This window comes from Hemicordylus capensis, chromosome 7 (genome assembly GCF_027244095.1).
Source record: "Hemicordylus capensis ecotype Gifberg chromosome 7, rHemCap1.1.pri, whole genome shotgun sequence".
NCBI lineage: Eukaryota > Metazoa > Chordata > Lepidosauria > Squamata > Cordylidae > Hemicordylus > Hemicordylus capensis.
Window position 1 is genome coordinate 35,090,476 of NC_069663.1, and position 19,320 is coordinate 35,109,795.

At 47.0% G+C, this 19,320-nt stretch overlaps 1 protein-coding gene and 1 long non-coding RNA gene across 8 annotated transcripts in view; one reads left to right on the forward strand and one right to left on the reverse strand.

Annotated features, from left to right (window-relative positions):
- Nucleotides 1-19,320, forward strand: part of LOC128332799 (uncharacterized) — an 88,105-nt gene that overhangs the window by 60,239 nt on the left and 8,546 nt on the right. The gene's annotated exons all lie outside the window — the stretch shown is intronic.
- The window catches only part of CSMD2 (CUB and Sushi multiple domains 2), a 684,208-nt gene continuing 665,447 nt past the window's right edge, over nucleotides 560-19,320 (reverse strand). For 6 of the 7 annotated variants that reach the window (XM_053267555.1, XM_053267553.1, XM_053267554.1 and 3 more), the window contains 6 exons: nucleotides 16,834-16,995; nucleotides 15,785-15,894; nucleotides 14,264-14,351; nucleotides 11,284-11,419; nucleotides 10,108-10,285; nucleotides 560-8,899 (listed from right to left, as the gene is read on the reverse strand). In XM_053267555.1, the coding sequence (XP_053123530.1) occupies nucleotides 10,126-10,285; nucleotides 11,284-11,419; nucleotides 14,264-14,351; nucleotides 15,785-15,894; nucleotides 16,834-16,995 (656 nt within the window). In that variant the 3' untranslated portion in view covers nucleotides 560-8,899; nucleotides 10,108-10,125. The remainder of the gene's footprint in view (nucleotides 8,900-10,107; nucleotides 10,286-11,283; nucleotides 11,420-14,263; nucleotides 14,352-15,784; nucleotides 15,895-16,833; nucleotides 16,996-19,320) is intronic. The other variant, XM_053267552.1, reaches the window with a different exon arrangement.

A 19,320-nucleotide genomic window follows, 5' to 3' on the forward strand; every position in this document is an offset into this window, starting at 1 on the left:
ACTCGCGGCATTGAGGGAAGCAGCCCTCCCCTCTGCTCTCGGGTTTTCTTCTGGTTCAGGTTCACATTGCATGCCTCTGTGTTTTCCTTATAGCCAACTGTGGGGTGGGGGGGAGATAGATTTCTAAAGCCCATGTCTGCATTCCTAAAAGAGTGTATCCCTCTGATCATGTTAATGATTCTACCTCAGTGCCTCTCCCTATTTGCTCTGGCCTTTTCAGAAAAGCTCGCTTAAAACCAGCATTTTAAAAACCCGGCCATACATCAAGATAAGCTAGAGTTCAGAAGACAAAGCCCGATTTGTGTGTGGAGTGCTTCCAAAGATCTCGAAGGGACTTCAGGGTAAATTTGGCTGGTGTGTAAATGCACACACTCTCTTCCGGAGGAGATTTGGGGCAACAGCCCTGTGTGTAAAACCTCCAGGTAGTCCACAGGACTACCACCTGTGAACTGCTGCAGTCTGACATCCTCCCATCCCTCTTTACACATCCCTGCAGAACCAAACGTGACAATCTCGATAAACCTCTAGATTGACCAGGAAAAGCACCATGTAAGAAAAGCAATGCAAAAATTTATATTTTATTTCAATTCAAAAATTTAAAATAGCTCTCAAATTCAATAAAGTATGCTGAGACACAAAGGATAAGCCTCATATACAGAGACAGGATAACTTAAAATTTTATATATTGCAGACAAGCCAGCTTTATGTGTAGAATACATATTTACAATTGGTTTTACTCTTTTTTTTTTTTTGCTTTTTCGTTTTTTTAAAATGGAAACCATATTTATACATTTTATTACATTTACAAAAAAGGCTGATTCTTCCACTACCATTTACTACAATAATGAAAAAAGAAAATTTACATTTTGGCTCCCCCACCCCCCACCCCTGCTGTACAAACCTTCATTTCATAAAAATATATCTCTGTACAAAAGAAGGGTTTTTTTCTTTTTCTTTTCTTTTTTTTTAAGATTTTCTTCATTTTTTTCCCCTGTTAAACTGTAACATAAGTCCAGTGGGCACTGAAAATGAGATGTCTTGTCCAGCTTTCAAAAAGCAACAGGGACATCAAAGAGGTGTCCTTTCCCCATCCCCCCCCATTTAACTAGGGAAAAGGGTTTGTTTGTTTTTTAAAAAAGAATCAAACTTCCATTAAAGAGTGGCAGAGCCCCTCTCTCCCCCTTGACAGAGCAGCAGTGTAGGCACCACACCTTGAATGTGACCACTGTGGTGAGGCTCACACTTTGCATCTTCAGGGAGAAAACCAGGCGGGGTGGCCAGGCTGCCTTTCAGGGAAGCTTGTCCAACATTACTGAACTTCTTCTAATGGAGGACCCTTGGAGAGGTCATGGGGAACTCCAGGGTTCCCTGGGACACATTTTGAAAGCCATTGTTCTACTGCATTATCTAAGCAAGGCTAAGTGCGGAATGCTCTAGGAACAGGGTAGAAAGCTCCCACACCCCTAATCATCTGAGAAGAACGCTCACGATTCTAGAGGCTCACTCATACAGAGTAGGTGAGTTCATGAGGGAGAGCAACACGGCTTTTGACCAACCAGATTCTACACTGGCCCAAAAAGCTGAACAGGCAGGACTGAGGCATGCCCGCCATGGCAAGTAGGTTCCTTTAAGACCATCATTCAACATGCTAATTCTGGGATGTTGCTGCACCCTGCTGAATGGGCCATGTGGTTTCCCATCCTCTATAACCAGGGGCTTCAGCTCTGGAAACAGGGAAGACCTTGCGTTTGAGAGTCCTGTTTTCATGAAAGTTGAAGGTTCTAATTTTAGATGTTTGGAGCTCAGAGTGAGTGTTTGCACCTGCATTTTCAAACAAGAAGTAGTTTGCCTCACATTTTAACTTCACTTCAGGAGCTTTCCCACACTGGTGATTTTGCTGCAGCAGGGCTTTTACGCATAGCAGGTTTGACCGCGAGTTTACGGGGAGGCTTTACTGTTAAAAGCTGCCTTGGGATTTTCTTAATGAAAGGCGGGGTATAAATTTAACAATAATAACTTGAAGTTGTCCCAAAAAACCAACACAAATAGTGTTGTTTTTTTACCCCTGGATATAAATCAGGTTACACTCTAATGCACAGTGAAAAACCCAAATTTTGTGTGAACCGCTCCCCGATAACTTGCCGGAACTTTGAGGTAAATCTAGCCGATATGCGAATGCACCCCCTCCATTCCGGAGGAGGAGATGCGAGCAAAAGGGCTTCAAAAGCCCCATGTGAAAAGCTTCCAGGAAGTGCCTAAAGTTAAGCCATTTTGAGCACTGTACCAAAGTTTTAGGACTCATATAATGTGCTGCAACTGCGAATTGTTGGGAGCAAAGCTGAATAATGCCATTGGCTGTATGGACGGCACCTTCTGCCACTGTCCTGGCATCACTGTAAATGCTTCCCACATATAAATCCCCCCCCACACCCCCGCCTAAGTGTAGCGAAGCTGCATTAAATCGCTGTTTGGAAAAGCTCCAGGGTACAGGACTTTGCATCTGTACTGTTCACTAGGGATGTGCGAAACGTTTCGGATACAAAACGTTTTGTACCCAAAACAGTCTGTTTCGGGTGTTTTGTAGACAAAACAAAACACCCATTTTCCAGATCCAAAAGTTTTGAATACAAAACAAAACGTCCGTTTCGGCTACAAAACGTTTTGTTGTTTCGGACCTCCATTTTGTGGTGATCTCTGAGTCAGTCTCCATTTTGTGTTTGACATCTCTTTGAATTCCCCACCCTTCCAGCCTTCTGATCGGTGACCTAAATCATGGGCTGACCTGCTGACAATTCCCTCCTTGTTCCGCATTGGCTCTTTTGCTTCTTCCCACTCTTTACTGACCCCACATTGGCCAGGGGAAGGATTGCTAACCCATGGGGTGCTGGGTTCTGTTGTTTCTGTGGTGTTCTGAGTGTAGATTCTCTGGTAGCATATGAGAGTGGATTCTTGTTTTTCACTGAAAATCTCATATGCTACCAGAGAATCTACAATGAACACCTCAGAAACACAAAACCCAGTATCACAAGGGCTTGTGGATATGGAGGTGGTTGCCACCCTATGTGGACTACACAACCCCTCGCTCTGGAAAACCCCAGTGCCCCCCAAGTGGAATTATGGGGCTGCTGAAACCTCCATTATTCCCTATGGGAGAAATCTTTAAAGACACGTAAACTTCAACAATTCACAAAAGATCAGCCCTTTGCCCAATGGAGAGGAGAACTGGTCTTGTGGTTGAGCATGACTTGTCTCCATAGCTAAGCAGATCTGCCCTGATTGCATATAGCAATAGCACTTACATTTATATACCGCTCTATAGCCGGAGCTCTCTAAGTGGTTTTACAATGATTTTTAGCATATTGCCCCCAACATTCTGGGTACTCATTTTACCAACCTCGAAAGGATGGAAGGCTGAGTCAACCTTGAGCCCCTGGTCAGGATCGAACTTGTAACCTTCTGGTTACAGGGCAGCAGTTTTACCACTGCGCCACCAGGGGCTCAATACCACTGCACCACCAGGGGCTCAATATGAATGGGAGACTTGATGTGTGAGCACTGCAAGATATTCCCCTCAGGGGATGACGCCGCTCTGGGAAGAGCAGAAGGTTTCAAGTTCCCTCCCTGGCTTCTCCAAGATAGGGCTGAGAGAGATTCCTGCCTGCAACCTTGGAGAAGCTGCTGCCAGTCTGTAAAGACAATACTGAGCTAGATAGACCAATGGTCTGACTCAGTATATGGCAGTTTCCTATGTTCCTAATTCTTTTGAGATAATTCTGGAAGTTTCCTTGCCCCCTTTGGGCACTACCACCCACCACACTCCACTCTGGTTCATCCCTTTCCACTTGATTTGAAGCGATACATTTGCTGGAATATCCATTATTTCCTGTGGGGAAATACTTAAAGATGTGTAAACTTAAAAAATTCACAAAAAATCAGCCCTTTGCCTAATTCCTTTGAAATTTGGGTGGTAGCTTCCACCCATTGGACACTACGAGCACCACCCACTCTTTTTGCCCTGGGACCCTTTTTAAAAATCCAAATCAATTTGGATTCAGATTCGGAAAATTCGGCTACAAAACAAAACAGGGCTGATTCAGATTCAGAAAATTTGGGTACAAAACAAAACGGGGGTGTTTCGATTCGGATACAAATCAAAACAAGAAAATTCCAAAATGCACACCCCTACTGTTCACTCAGCCATTTCAGGTGAAAATATTATTTTGTATTTAACACAAACACACTTTACATATGGGTGAAAACTGGGGTGAAGATTTTCTGCCTTGTCTCCCTGAGATGGGGTGTGTTTGTGTGTGTGTGCCTACTGCTGCTTTCTACTCTGCTCCCATGGCGTTTTTCACTCAGCAGGATTTACTGTGAGTTTGAAGTTGCCCCCCCCTCCCCAAACCGATGCAAAAAGTAGATCTTTTTCACCCACTTTACCCATAAATTGGGCTACTCTCTAATGCACAATGGAAATCCCAAATCATGTGCGAAGAGCTCCTCGATTGCTTGCAGGGACTTCAGGGTAAATCTGGCTGATATGTGAACAGGAGATGTGAGCTAAAAGCCCAGTGTGAAGAATGCCCAGACTGAGAAGCAAAGTGATGGCTACTCCATCTCCTCATGCTACTTTCACCCCGGTCATTCTACCCAACTATTTCTGCACAGGATATCTTAAGTAATTACCCAGAATGATCAAAGTTACATTCCAGGAGTAATATTTTGCAAGGAAAAAGGAGAGGCGGAGTAAGTTTCTGGCTTGTTGCCTTGAGGCCCTCCATTTAACCTTGAACTCATACTTGGCCAATCATACACTAGTTTGCACATTGGCGGGAGTACCCAAAGTAAATTGAGGCAAGGTGTAAAAATACCCCTCATTAAGTTATTTTGCTGCTCTGCCCATATAAAACACTTGCATCTTTCCTACTGACATGGGAAGAAGAAAATAATAAACCTGCCAAAGCAATGAGCTTGGAGACTTACTCCAGATTTATTCATTTCTTGCAAAGATTTAATGGGCAAAAAAATAAGGCAGGATGATTATTTTTCTGGCCCCACCTAATGGAGCAGCATGGAAATGACTTGACTTAGCAAACCAGAGGTTGCCGGCTCGAATCTCCACTGGTATGTTTCCCAGACTATGGGAAATGCCTATACGGGCAGCAGTGATATAGGAAGATGCTGAAAGGCCTCATCTCATATTGCGCAGGAGATGGCAATGGTAAAGCCCTCCTGTATTCTACCAAAGAAAAACCACAGGGCTCTGTGGTCGCCACGAGTCGATACCGACTCAACGGCACACTTTACCTCTAGTTGCCCATCAGCCAATTGTGCATTAGGGCTCCAAACCATGGATCACCTCCCTGCCTCCTGCGACATTTTTGCTTGTTCTGAGCCAAATCTCCAAGCTGTAAGAGTGGACCAAACAAAACAATGTGGAATCTTGAAAGCCAACATGGTTGGTTTCTCCTTTTATTGGTGCAAACTGGAAAGAAGGCAAACAGCCTCTATGGACATAAAAAATGTCATTGTGTTTGCACACAGTAAAGTGAAGCTGGGCTTTGAATTTCCTCTGGGATTCCAAGGCGGCTTTCTGTGGAAATTACACAGTAGTTATTTGGAGAAAGGGCAAAGAGTTCTTGCTGTGGGGTTATTGTTACGTTCTCAGGGTTGCTTTTTTTTAAAGCTTCTCCTGGAGGGCCTCATTCTTTAAAGTGTAAAGTTTAAACTAAAGAACAGGAGCTTTCCCAAACAGCATGCTTTAGCGCAGGTTTTCTGCAAGGCTTTACTGCAAGTTCAAAGTTGCCAAAAAAACCCCACAGATGGGGGGACTAGATGGGCACTCCTCAACCTACAAAGAGTTGCAAACAAAGCTCCACAACACATTACATTAACCAAGTCCCCAATTTCCAAACGCCACCCTGCACAGGCAGACAAGTTGTTCCTCTTGGGAACTCCATGCGCTCCGAGTTATGAATATCTGACTTCTCGAAGAGCGCTTGGAACATAAACCAAGGTTGGGTGGGGCGGGGGCTCCCTGCACCTGGCATGTTCCACATTCTCAGGTTTCAAGAGAGCACCTAAAATATATACCACCACTTGCCTTCCATTGAAGGGCTGTATAAAGGGGAATATGCAGATTTTCAGCAGACACATTGGCTTTCCCAGTGCAAATTCAGCAGAGAAAGAGTTACAGTTTCCCGAGATGAACAAGCAACCCTAATAAGGAGAGTAGCTCTGCTACTCTGAATGCTGAAGGGGGAAGAACAGGTGGAGTTAAGTTCACTGAGTCCCAAAGGAATGGTACAGAAGTGAAGGGATTTACACCATAAGTTGCTTAGTTGGATCTGCAGCACTGAGGTTTGAAACGGCCCGGTGCAAACACGTTTGGTTGGGCGGCTCCTCTCCAACCCCCCAACAAAGGTGGGTTGTGCCATGCATGCAAGTCAGGAGGCTATTGGGGATTCTTCAGAGTGACAACAACATTACAAGAGACAGAGACCTGCTATCGCTCTGGGTCTCTCACCTGCTACTCCTCAAAAGGTCTCTGTAAACACAGCCCCTGCTGCCCGCACACTTTGCACTGCCCTTCTGTGTGCTCAGCACAAGGCCGCCATGCCGTGTGTTGGGTTTACCTGGGCAGCAAGAGGAACAGAGAGCAAAGGCATACAGAGGTCATCCACACAACCTCACGCTTCCGTCGGGGAGGTCTGTGGGGAAGGCAGAAGCTTGTCTGCCTTCTCTGGCAGATGAGTGTCGTCGTCTTTGCCTTCCCCATGCCACGCAGTGGCACGGCGAAGGCAAAAGCTGGGAGCAGGACAACATCCTCCCCCCACATCCCAGAGTGCCTCATGCCACGTGCATGGCGGCTACTCTCATTAGAGCAACCACGGCTCTTGGCACAGCTGCTCCTTCCCCTCGGCTCGCTGCCAGAAATGGCAGCAGTCTGTGGGGGAAACCTATTTACCCAGGGGCTATCATGGGTTAGGGTTAACCTAACCCTAACTCTAATCACCCACCAAGGTAAAACCAACCACAGGTTCATTTTACCTCAGTAAAACCCTGGGTAAAAAACCAGGGTTGCCACGTTCCGACAAGGGCCTCCTGGGTTACCCCAGGTAGCTCGTGTCGTGTGAATAGCCTTACAGAGTGGTGATGGCCGCTGTGTGTTTTGTAACGGCCAGTTCAGTCCTGAGAAGATGCTTCCCTTTGTGCTCACAGTGCCACACTGGGGATGCATCAGTGGCAGGCCACATGCTTGGCATGCAGAAGGTCCCAGGTTCAATCCCTGGAGTTGGTGGCAGCAGCAGCAGTTAAAAGGATCGCATGAAGCAGGTTTGGGGAAAGGACCTCTGTCTGAGATGTTGGACAGTTGCTGCCAGTCAGAGCAGAGAGTCCTAGGCAAGATGAACCAACAGTCTGGTTCGTATCGTCAAGAGGCTACTCCAGATAATGAGAAAAGCCTGGATTTTACCATTCATGCTAAAGGAGTGTTAGACTGAGCCAGATTACTAGTGCAAAATACTGCCCTTGTGGCAAGAGGAGGAGATGAGAGGGTCAGAACTCTTCACTGTATTTCTGTAATTAAGTAGCTGTGAGCTGGTGTGGGAGAGCATACAGCCCAGAATGCGAGAAAAAGGGAGTGATCCTGCTATGGTGGTACAGAGCAAGGAGCTTAGCAGAAAGAAAGAAAGAAAGAAAGAAAGAAAGAAAGAAAGAAAGAAAGAAAGAAAGAAAGAAAGAAAGAAAGAGAAATTAGTGGCAATGGGGGCTGGTGATGTCACAGCTATTAGATGCTCCTGACGCTCACGCTGCCACATCTGACAGGGCATTCTAAAAAGCAAGGAAAGTGGTGGGCTAGGTGTAGGGAAATATCACATTTCCCCAAAGACAAAATATTGCAGTTCATGGGCTGGCAAAATGCGATAGACCTTCAGAGAATGCATTTGTTGGGAGAAAGATATTTGGATCCCCCACAAGAGCTGTGTAAAGTCAACACATTCCTTGTTCCAAGAACATCACTAGAAAGGCCAGCAATTTCTGGATACCCAGTCAATGCTAGCAAGGTCAAGACAGCCACGGCAGTCGTGGTTTAAAAGGCAAGGTTTGAACAGGCCCTCCCCCCCAACAGCTGGATCTGAAACAAGGCAGAGCAGCAGCACGTCAAATTATGAATGCAAAGGCTACCTGAAAATGCAAAAGGAGAGGGCTCTTGAGTTGGAGAGAGGAGCGTCGGGTTTTGTAAGAAATCGCAAACCCTCGCCGCAGGACATTGGCAGGAAATAAGATTTGGGGTGGGGTGGGAGTGAGAGGATCAGCAGATATGAAGCAACCATGCCTCCATTTGCAAAACCTGCGGTTTGAGCTCAACGCCATGGTTATTTTCATCGCAAGCTCTCTGCATCCACAAGGAATCCTCCGCCCGTTCCTCTTGCCTGCCTGTCATTTCCTCCTGCAACCAGGGAATGGATGCCACCAGCTTTTCCCATGTTGCCATGTCGTACTCTGTCAAGAGGCGAACAAGCAGAGGGGAACCACCTCGGATCTCTGAGCAGTAGTCACCAGGCTGGCCGATCTGCTGAAAAACAGCTCAGAAGTGGGGAAGTGCTGGAGCGGGCGGTGGCGGGGGGAGGGGGGTTTCCACTCCCCACACCCTCAACACGAGGGCTGGAGCAGATGCTTTGGTTGATCTGATTATCAGCTGCAGGACAGGCCAGATGGTCAATGGAGGTGCAGAGTGGCGACGGACCGCAAGGCAGAGTCTCTCTTTCTCTCGGTATCAGCTTCAAGGCACCGTATCACAGCTCTGGAGCCCCAGCCTTTCTGCGAGGGGTGATCATGGGCAAAGGTGAACCAGGAGTGACGCAGGGCACTGACAAGACCCCATCCCTGGAGAAGGCTGCAGAGGGAGAGAGAGAGAGAGAGAGAGAAGCAAGGCCCTGTGGGTGCATGCCGCAGTCCACTTTGGCTACTAACACAGCGGGGGGGGGGGGGGGCTGAGGGGCACTGCAGGAACAACCAGGAGGGAAGGTGCCCATGGGGGGAAAACGAGGGGCAGCCATTGGTGTCCCATTTCAGCGATCAACCTACGTTGGGCTGCGACAGCCACCTGTTAGTCCCCATGCAGATCGAACAGGGCTACAAAAAGCCATAAGGCCACACTTTGCAGAGCACTCTTGGAAGAACAGAGAACACTCTGGGCTGCGTCACACTTCCAAAGAGCTGGTCTGGTGGTAGCCAGCATGACTTGTCCCCTGAGCTAAGCAGGGTCTGCCCTGGTTGCATATGAATGGGAGACTTGATGTGTGAGCACGGTGAGATATTCCCCTTAGTGGATGGAGCTGCTCTGGGAAGAGCAGAAGGTTTCAAGTTCCCTCCCTGGCTTCTTCAAGATAGGGCTGAGAGAGACTCTTGCCTGCAGCCTTGGAGAAGCCATTGCCAGTCTGTGAAGACAATACTGAGCTAGATAGACCAATGGTCTGACTCAGTATATGGCAGTTTCCTATGTTTCCTAAACAACCATGTGCTCTACAGGAACTTGGGGCTTCTGATTTAGTTTCACTGTCAGGTTTGACAGGCAGAGGACTTCAGCAGGCACTAAACATGGTGACATGGAGAAATATGGACGTCCGGACAAAAAGCTAGAGTAAGATAGCAGGAAAGTTTAAAAATTAGGTTCACATGAAGCCTGGCCTGGCCCGGCCCTGCATTATCAGGGATTTGTGTCCCAACTGACAGACAATGAGGTCATTCACACCATCAAAACCTGTATTCTGCCCGGGTTTGGGAGCTGTCAAAAAAACCAAAACACCTCCCAATTTTTGTGTGTGTGGAAGCAAGGTAGGGGGAAAACCTGGGTAGAAGTGACTGTGTGGAAGCAAGGTAGGAGGGAAACCTGGGTAGCTTTTCCTCCTACCTTGAATCCACACAACCAAACACTGGGAGCACACACAGCTCCCAGACCTGGGTAGAACACCGTTTTGGCTTGTGTGAATGACCGCTTTAATTGGCAAAGGGCAGCCAAGATTCTGCCAGTTAAAATGCCAGAGTAGCTAGAGACGGCTGAAAGTCAAAGTGGGTGAGCTGAGGCAGAGGCCTAGTACTTACTGCACAGGATTGTAAATGCTATACTGCGGTGCACACGGTGCTGACTGTAAACTCTGCCTCATTGCCCATGATGTCTGTTGGCTGCAAGTTGCGATCATACATCGGGTTTTCGAACGTTCCTCGGACGTTGGTGTTTTCATGGCCAGCGTAGCCATTGAACGGTACCTTCGGTCTCCTTCTACCAGACAGGATAAACAGAGGTTATCTGCCAGAACACCAGGAGATGTCCAACTAGTTCGGAACACAAGAACAACTAACAAATGGAACTCACGAGGGAGGAGAGTTGGTCTTGTGGTAGTTGCCCTCTTTGCTAAGCAGGGTCTGCCCTGGTTGACATTTGAATGGGAGACTACATGTGAGCACAGTAAGCTATTTATTCCCTTTAGGCCGCTACAGGAAGAGCACCTGCCTACTTCCACAAAGGAGGTTCCAAGTTCCCTCCCTGGCAGCATCTCCAAGATAGGGCTAAGAGAGATTCCTGTCCTGCCTGCAACTTTGGAGAAGCTGAGCTGGACGGACCGATGGTCAGAGACAATATAAGGCAGCGTCCTATGTACACTATCACAGGATGTTACAATGGCATGGAAGACAGGTCTGTTAATACTAGGAACGGAACTTTTGTGTTCAGAGAATACCTCTGATTATCAGATGGGACCCAATACCTCTGGTGATCAGATCAGATCAGCACAGGAGATGCTCAGTCTCCATTCTCAATCTGCTTGAGGGCTTCCTGAAGATGTCTGGATGGCCGCAGTCTGAAACAGAGTGCTGGCTCACAGCAAGGCAGGAGCACTCAATTACGTGTTTCGAAACACACTGCGAGATAATTTTCCTCTCTGAGGAGCCCATTTGCATCGGTTATAGCGGCATTTTGAGAAACTTCCCTCAACAATCTAGTTCTTGAAAACTCTTTTGTGACCTCTTCCTCTCTCCTCTCACAGCCCCTGCCAACAAGCCAAAACAACGGGGACCTCACTTAAGTGAGGCTTAGAAGTCTCAGCACTTTCTCCCACCTCCATCTGCCATGCTGATGCTCAAGGCCAAACTAGATGCAATATTGATTTTGATGCCTTCCTCCCCTGGCAGGGTGTTTAAAAAACCCCAACAAAAACTGTTGAGTAGATTTGGAGGCTATGAGACACAATGGGCCTCCCTTGCTTTGCTCTAGGGCCTCACCTGTGTTTGTAAAGATAGAGCACAAACCCTGCAATAATCAGGGCGATGAAAGGCACGAGGATAGCAGCTGCCACTGAACTGCTGTTAGATGCAAACGGATGTCCCATCGACTCAGGATCCCGTTCAGTGATGCTGTCTGGAAAAGAAAGCACTCACCAAGTCACAAGCCACGCTTTGCTGACAAGACAGGGGCTGAGGGGCTTTGCGTGGGGAAGGTCTGTCCTCTGGCATGCACTTTCCATGTGCAAATGCAACAGATCAGCACGAAGCAAAAGGCATGGAAAGTTGTTTCCGGTTGGAGTGCTGATGAGGCTTGACGCTTCCCGACAGGGGAGACCGAGGAGGAGTTATTGACTCACCCGTCTTCCATCATCTCTGGGTGAATGCCTGTTGACCCCAAGTGAACCCCACACCTTGGAGCCCCCAGCCACCCCAGTTTCAGATCATGGTGGTTCAAGAGTATGTACAACAGTCACGTCAAAACGAATGATTAGGGTTTCCATTTTTATATCAATGATTCATCTTTTTAATTGACTATAGAGGCATCCTGATTAATTGGACAATACACTTTTTTCCAAGATGTCAATTATTTGACACCCCCCCCCCATGTTAGTTAAGCAATTACTTCTAAAAACTGCAGATGGCAGGCACTGTCTTAAAGAGGCATCCCCCTTCTACTATCACACAGGAAGGGAAGGCCTCTCACATGATGGCCCCAGCAGCAGCATAAGTGGGCATGATCTTCAAAACAATTATTTTAGTCACAGGGTGGCTTTAAGAGGGGTTTGGATAACTTCATGGAGGAGAGGTCTATCAACAGCTACTAGTCGGAGGGCTAGAGGCTAGGGATGTGCAAAAAATTTCGGGCACAGATCGATCTGTGCCCGAAACGAGTAATTCGGGTGATTTGGGTCCGAGCCGAATCACCCCCGATATTTTTCGGGGCCGAGCCGAATCACACCTGATTCGTGCCCGAAAAATTCGGGTGATTCGGGATGACATCTCTCTGAATTTCCCGCCTTTTTGCCTCCATTGATTTCAATGCAAAAAGGTGAGATTTGACATCAGCTCGAATTTCAGGTCCCAGGGGCAAAATAGTGGGGTGGGGTGGTAGTGCCTAATGGATGGAAGCTACCACCCAAATTTCAGGGGAATTGGGCAAAGGGCTGATTTTTGGGGAATTTTTGAAGTTTTAGTGTCTTTGGGGCAGTTCGGGGGCATAGTGTGGGATCTGGGCAAAAAGAGTGGGGTTGGGTGGTAGTGCCTAATGGGTGGAGGCTACCAACACAATTTCAGAGTGATTGGGCAGAGGGCTGATTTTTGGGGAATTGTTGAAGTTTACGCGTCTTTAAGGTTTTTCCCCCATAGAGAAGCATTGAGGTGTCAGCAAATGTATAGCTTCACGCGGGGGGCAAAGGGGTGGCCTAGAGCAGTGTGGGGTTGGTTGTAGTGCCAGGTAGGGTCAAGGAAGCTACTTGAATTTTTTCAAAGGATTTTGGCAGAGGGCTGATTTTTGGGGAATTGTTGAAGTTTACGCGTCTTTAAGGTTTTTCCCCATAGAGAAGCATTGAGGTGTCAGCAGCCCCATAACTGCACTTGGGGGGTGCTGGGGTGGCCCAGAGTGAGTGGTAGTGTAGTGCACATAGGGTGCCAACCACCCCCATGGGTTTCTAACCCATGGGGTACAGGGTTCTGTTGTTTCAGAAGTATTCTGAGTGTGGATTCTATGATAGCAAATTAGAGTGGATTCATGGTGTTTCATTGAAAATCTCATTAGCTATCATAGAATCCACACTCAGAATACCTCTGAAACAACAGAACCCTGTACCCCATGGGTTAGAAACCCATGGGGGTGGTTGGCACCCTATGTGCACTACACTACCACTCGCTCTGGGCCACCCCAGCACCCCCCAAGTGCAGTTATGGGGCTGCTGACACCTCAATGCTTCTCTATGGGGAAAAACCTTAAAGACGCGTAAACTTCAACAATTCCCCAAAAATCAGCCCTCTGCCCAAATCCTTTGAAAAAATTCAAGTAGCTTCCTTGATCCTACCTGGCACTACCACCAACCCCACACTGCTCTAGGCCACCCCTTTGCCCCCCGCGTGAAGCTATACATTTGCTGACACCTCAATGCTTCTCTATGGGGAAAAACCTTAAAGACGCGTAAACTTCAACAATTCCCCAAAAATCAGCCCTTTGCCCAATTCCCCTGAAATTTGGGTGGTAGCCTCCAACCATTGGGCACTACCACCTCACCCCACTATTTTGCCCCTGGGACCCGTTTTTCTTTCCCGAATCGATTCGGATTCGGATTCAATCCGAATCCGAACCGAATCAGGGGTGATTCAGGTAGCTGATTCGGGCACAGAACAGAATGGGGGTGATTCGGTTCGGGTCCCGAACTGAATCACTGAAAACCCAAATTGCACACCCCTACTAGAGGCCACCTCCAGCTTGCAGGAGAGTGGCAGCAGGAGAGAGGGCATGCCCTTAACTACTGCCTGTAGGCTTCCAGCAGCATCTGGTGGACCACTGTGTGAATGTATACCCTGTGTGAAACAGGATGCTGTGTGAAATAGGATGCTGGACTAGATGGGCTTCCTTGAGCCTGAGCCAGCAGGGCTGTTCTTATGTTCTTAATTATTTTATTGACTGAAACTCTTTTGATTAACTAAGGTTCCTTAAATACCTGAGTTAAATCAATAGTTCAGTAGTGGGCGATGGCCCCACTAATGTGCAAGTCTTAAAGAAGGAAGACAAAACCATTCACGTCTCTCTCAACTTGAATTCCTTTTGTTGGTCATATGGAAAACAAAATCCAGTTAAGTCTGATACCTCATAGGTATTCCGTGTAAATTGAAAACATCTTAGCTATTATACTGCTGTATACAGGTTATAAAAGTATATACTAGTTATCAATGTAATGCTATGTACAACTCACTTTTAAAGAAGGACAAACCGTCAAGACCAGCTTACCTAGCCTCTGAAGGCCAAATTGTCCAAAGTCTTTGCCATGTACAAAGCCCTGGTAGACAAACGTCCCACTCGATGAGTCAGGAGTGACCTGCATTGAGGGAGAAAGAACAGGTTACAGAATTAGAATAGATTACAGAATTCCCTTTCTGGCTGCAGAAGGATTTTGACTTTGTTGGGGACGGTGTGTGAAGTGTGTGTGTCCGCACAATGTAGAGTTCTAGACTTTTCTACCAAAAGGACCCAAGGAGGTTTACAATTAAATTACATTACACAATAAAGCAATCGAACAATACATAACCAACCACAATATGATTTTTGTCAAGCAAAGACAGAGCACCAGCATCAGGAAGAGATGATTAGAACCTTTGCTGCAGAAGAGGAGTGCCTTGTCGTTGTGTGTGTGTGTGTGTGTGTGTGTGTGTGTGTATGCGCCAGGTTCGCAGAGCTCTGTGTGCTCCTTTCTCTCCCACCTCCCACGCTGCCTGCAAGCTGGCCATTCGTTAGGTATTCAACAGCTCTACCTGATGAATGTCCAGCCTGCAGGCAGTGTGTGGTGCGGGAGGGAGAGGAGCAAACAGAGCTCCGGGAAGGAAAGGCAGCTGCACCTCCTTTGGCGCCCCTCTGCCCTCGCTCATCAGGATGAGCGGCTCCTGTTCCAGAAGGATTAGGAGCCAAAGCCTGAGCAAACAAGAGCATGACCACCTAAATGGTGAGGCAGCCCAGTGGGCCATTCCAAAATTGCAAATGGGAGACTTCTGCTCTGCAGTTGCATCTTATATTCCTAAGGAAAGGAAGGCAAAGCCGAGCCTACATTTCAGTATTATGTTGTCTCTCATACCTTGTAACACCCACTGTCACTGCTTCCTCTTTTTCCTTTACTACTCCCTGGATTTCCCCCCTCCCAGCCCCTCAAAATTTCTCCACAGACAGGCTTCATTTGCATGCAATGCGGACCCATGGGTCCAATAGACCTGCGGCTCTGCTCCCCGCACCCTGCTTGCCTGTCTGCATTCCGATGGGATGGAGAGTGGGCTCTCTGCAGAGAGGAGGGGGAACTGGCTGGGCAGGCTTCCTTCTTGCTTGAAGGACAGCCTGCACAGCCAATCACAGCCAGAGAGAAGGAGCTTCCTCCCTCAACTCTGGTTAGACCGAATGCAGGCTCCAGTGCTGCATTTTGACAAAATGCTCTGCAACTGGAACCCCAGCAGCAAAACTCACTACAAACCAAGGGTTGAAATTGGACTTTGTGGAGAGCAACCTTGGGTCGCTTTAGAAACGGGGCCAGAGTTGTACGCATTCAGACGTAACGGTTGGGCAACCTCTGGTCCCTGCCACTCCGGTTCAACATTACATGCGAATGTGGCCTCAGGCTGCTACTCAGATCGGTGAAGCTGGCTTGCTGCCACTGGAGAATGGCTTGCCTCCATAGGTAGCAACCCTTGCCCTCTGCAGATCTGCCATAAAGACACTTTGGGCACACTGTCATGCATGCTTAACATGTACATCGGCAGTCATACTCACATGTCCATCTAAAGCCCATTTATCATTCTTAAATTTGTTCATGATCTCCACTGGCCCCGCAATCTGATACAACTGGAGGAGGAGATGCACGTCTTCTCTTTTGTAAATGCCTGGAAAAAGAACATGGGTTGGGACCTCCAAGCACCTGTGGATCATCTTATCAAAAAGAAAATGAGGGAAAAGAGCATGGTGTGGAGCAAAAGGAATCGTGATGTTGGGGAAGGCAATTACACTGGTTGGAGGGGTCCTTCACCCAGGACGGCTCCAAACTCCAGCTGTGGTTCCTCTACATTTCCTTTATTTAGTTGCCCAAGTCTTCAGGTAACACTACATTATTTAGGATGGTGAAATCTTGAGCAGAAAACAAAGGGCTCCAAAGGGATCTCTCCAAAGTGGATGAACAGAGGACGAAGTTTCAGTTGACAGTGATTCCTTAGAAACTGACTTTGGGCTGCCTCTCTGACCAATGACTTGCCCCACTTCTTGACTCAAGACCTCAGCCCAGGAACTCTGCTGGTGGAAGGAGCCATAAACTCCTGCTGAACAAGCATTCCACACCAGATTGCTGCTGGTCAAACATTACTCTTATGGCTGCAGGGAGACCTCCATTGTACTTCCAGGAGGAAAATGCATTATTCTGGAATGGTGCATGACAGACTACCTCCGTTTCTAGATTTCACCTTGATTATGGAATAGCTTCCCCAATGAGGCTCACCTGGCACCATCATTATATTTATTTAGACACCAGGTGAAGACCTATTTGCTCACCCACCTTTAAAAAAACATTTGTGTGTTTTGTATTTAGCTATATTTTTAATTACAGTTTTTACTTTGTTTTGATGTGTTTTTTTAACTAGCATGTTCATTTTAACGGTGTTTTCAATTGTATCTTGTATTTTATTCTTTACTCCATGAGCCACTAAGAAAACTACTGTTATGGGGCACAGGTAGATACATAGATGATGATAATAATCAGTAGTGGTAGTAGCAGTAGTACATTAGCAATGATTATGCTGGTTTTCAGAAGCTGAGGGGGCTGGCCGCTTTACCTGAAACCTGCAGCTCCACACCGCTGTGGTCTATCAAGGTGGCGTTGACTTTGCTAGTAAGTGGGTCAAAGCTGGTGACAGAGAGCATAGCTGGCTGCTTCTTGCCCATGTACTCATAAGAGCCTTTCCAAAAGGAGTTCTTTGCAAAAACATCCATGGGAACTGGAAACAATACAAGGCAGAAGAGGGAAGGAAGGACATTGGTGACCGAATGGTAAGGAAGGAAGGAAGGAAGGAAGGAAGGAAGGAAAGAGTTATCCAAAACTGCCCAGCATTGGTTTATACACCTTAATGGCATACCCTCGCTACAAACATATGTTGGTTTTATACCAGTTAAAGCTGTCATAGTGCCCCTCAAAGGATTCTGGGGAATATCATTTGGTACAAAGGGTGTTAAAGAATTCAGCTCTTTCGCCCTGAACTCAGAGTCTCTGGGGAGGGAAAATAATTAAGTAGCTTTTAAGTCTCTTTAATTATGATATAGCTTTTAAATCTCTCATATCATTTCCACAGGGATGAAGAATTCGGTACTTGCTTGACTCTTTGCTAGGAAATGTACATCTAAGACATTCTGTGGAGGAATGCATTACAAGTCATTTGCATGTGGGGCAGATAAGAGTTAGGATCCCAGGATACGGTTCAGGGATGGATGGGTGTGGTTCTTTAACTTATCCTCTTACAGTGAGATCACTGAAGCTTGAGTCTGAGGCTATTCACACGGACTGCAAAAATTGGGCTAAGGGAGCCTAGCCCGTTTTTTGCAGTCCGTGTGAACCACCGGGCTCGGCTGCGAGCCCGGGGGTTCCTGAGCGGGTAACCCGCTCAAATAACCCGCCCCTTAAACTGGGTATGTGGAGCGAGCGCTCTGCAAACCCATTTTTTTGGATCATGAGCTCACGAGAAGAGCCCGAACCGGGAGGCTTAAAAGCAGCCTCCCGGCTCGAGGGTCTCTCCAGTATGCCCTGCACGTTCGCGAAGGGCATACTGGAGCTTCCAGGGGCCACGCGGCCCCTGATCCTCCCAGCCCCCGCTGGCTCCATCACGGAGCCGGCAGTCATGTGGGTGGCCAATCCGGCCGCCCAGGGCTGCCGCCCCGCACGGCCGGATCGGCCACCCACACGAATGATCTCCCCACAAACCTGGACAAAGCAGGTCTCACTGATTGTGAGACCCACCTCTCTGTGTGGTATCCCCCAAGCCTTGGGCTCAGATCTTGGTTTATTCCAAAGAACTTGGTTAGATTAAATCAAGATCTCTTGGTTGGGACATCATGCCAAACTTGGTTTGTTTCTAAGCTAAATCAGAAGTGGAATTCATTGGAGGGGGAGGGAGGAGCACCTACTCCCCAGGCTCAGAGAAGCCACATGGAGCCAGGCTTTAACTGTGGCTCTGTGTGACACCTGAACCAGCCCAATGAATGTCTATGTTGCTTCCTGTTTCCTTCAGCTGTCTGTCTGAAGCCTCTTGTTGCCTCTTCTCCTGTTATTCAACCTGCAGAGGAGCAGGGCAGACTATAGAACTGCCTTCTAAAGAAGTCTGCTCAGACCAATCTCTCCCTCCCCTCGCCCCACCCTCTCTCTCATTATCAAGGTTGAGACCATTTTTAGATCAGCCAGCATTTCCATTTGGGTTGCTGAATATTAGCTGCGCCTGAAATCTTCTGCCTGCTTATTTTTGTTTGTTTTTTAAAATGATGGCTTACTGATTATCATAGCTTATATGCACATATGTAATGTAAAGGATTTGTTTAAAGACATTTATACCTCAACTTTCTGTCACTTGGATATCCAAGGGTTAGGGCCTCAAAAGACGGTTCAGTCCTGGTTCAGACCAGGCAGAGGCTGGTCTGGTAATTCAACACACCTTTATCTGTAAATTTATCTTGCTTAATTTAGGGCTGCCACTTGATTACAGAAATCTTAGTCCATTAAGTGACAGAGTTTTAACCAATTAGTCAGCCAATTAAGTCTACCTAAATGTGCACATGAATGAAACAATTATTCTGGGGAAAGTAGCATTCGTTCTTTAATTTTAGATGACACATCACCACTCACAACCAGCACCGTCCAGGGTAATGGCATTTCCTCCTGTGTGAGAGAGCTTGAAAGGAAGTGCTTGTCACCCTGCATTTGCAAGCACTCCTATTAAAAAATAACTAACCATTTATTAAAGATCTGCTGCCCAGTTAATAAATGGAGACAACCAATTGGTCAACCAAATGCTGCAACTGAAATTTTATTATTTTGTTAGAACACATCTTAGAAGAGTTTTCATTAGAGTTGCACAGAATGTTCTCCCTTTGTGGGTTGAAAGTAAGGCTTTGGAGGTGGATTGATATTTTCAAAACATGACTTAATTGTGAGAATATTCAATTTTTAAAAATTTGCTGCCATTGTTTCTCTTATATGCCATTTCTTCTTTTCAGCACACACACACAAACACACACACCCCATCTCAGCTGCTTTTTCTTCCTGGATTAGTCAACAT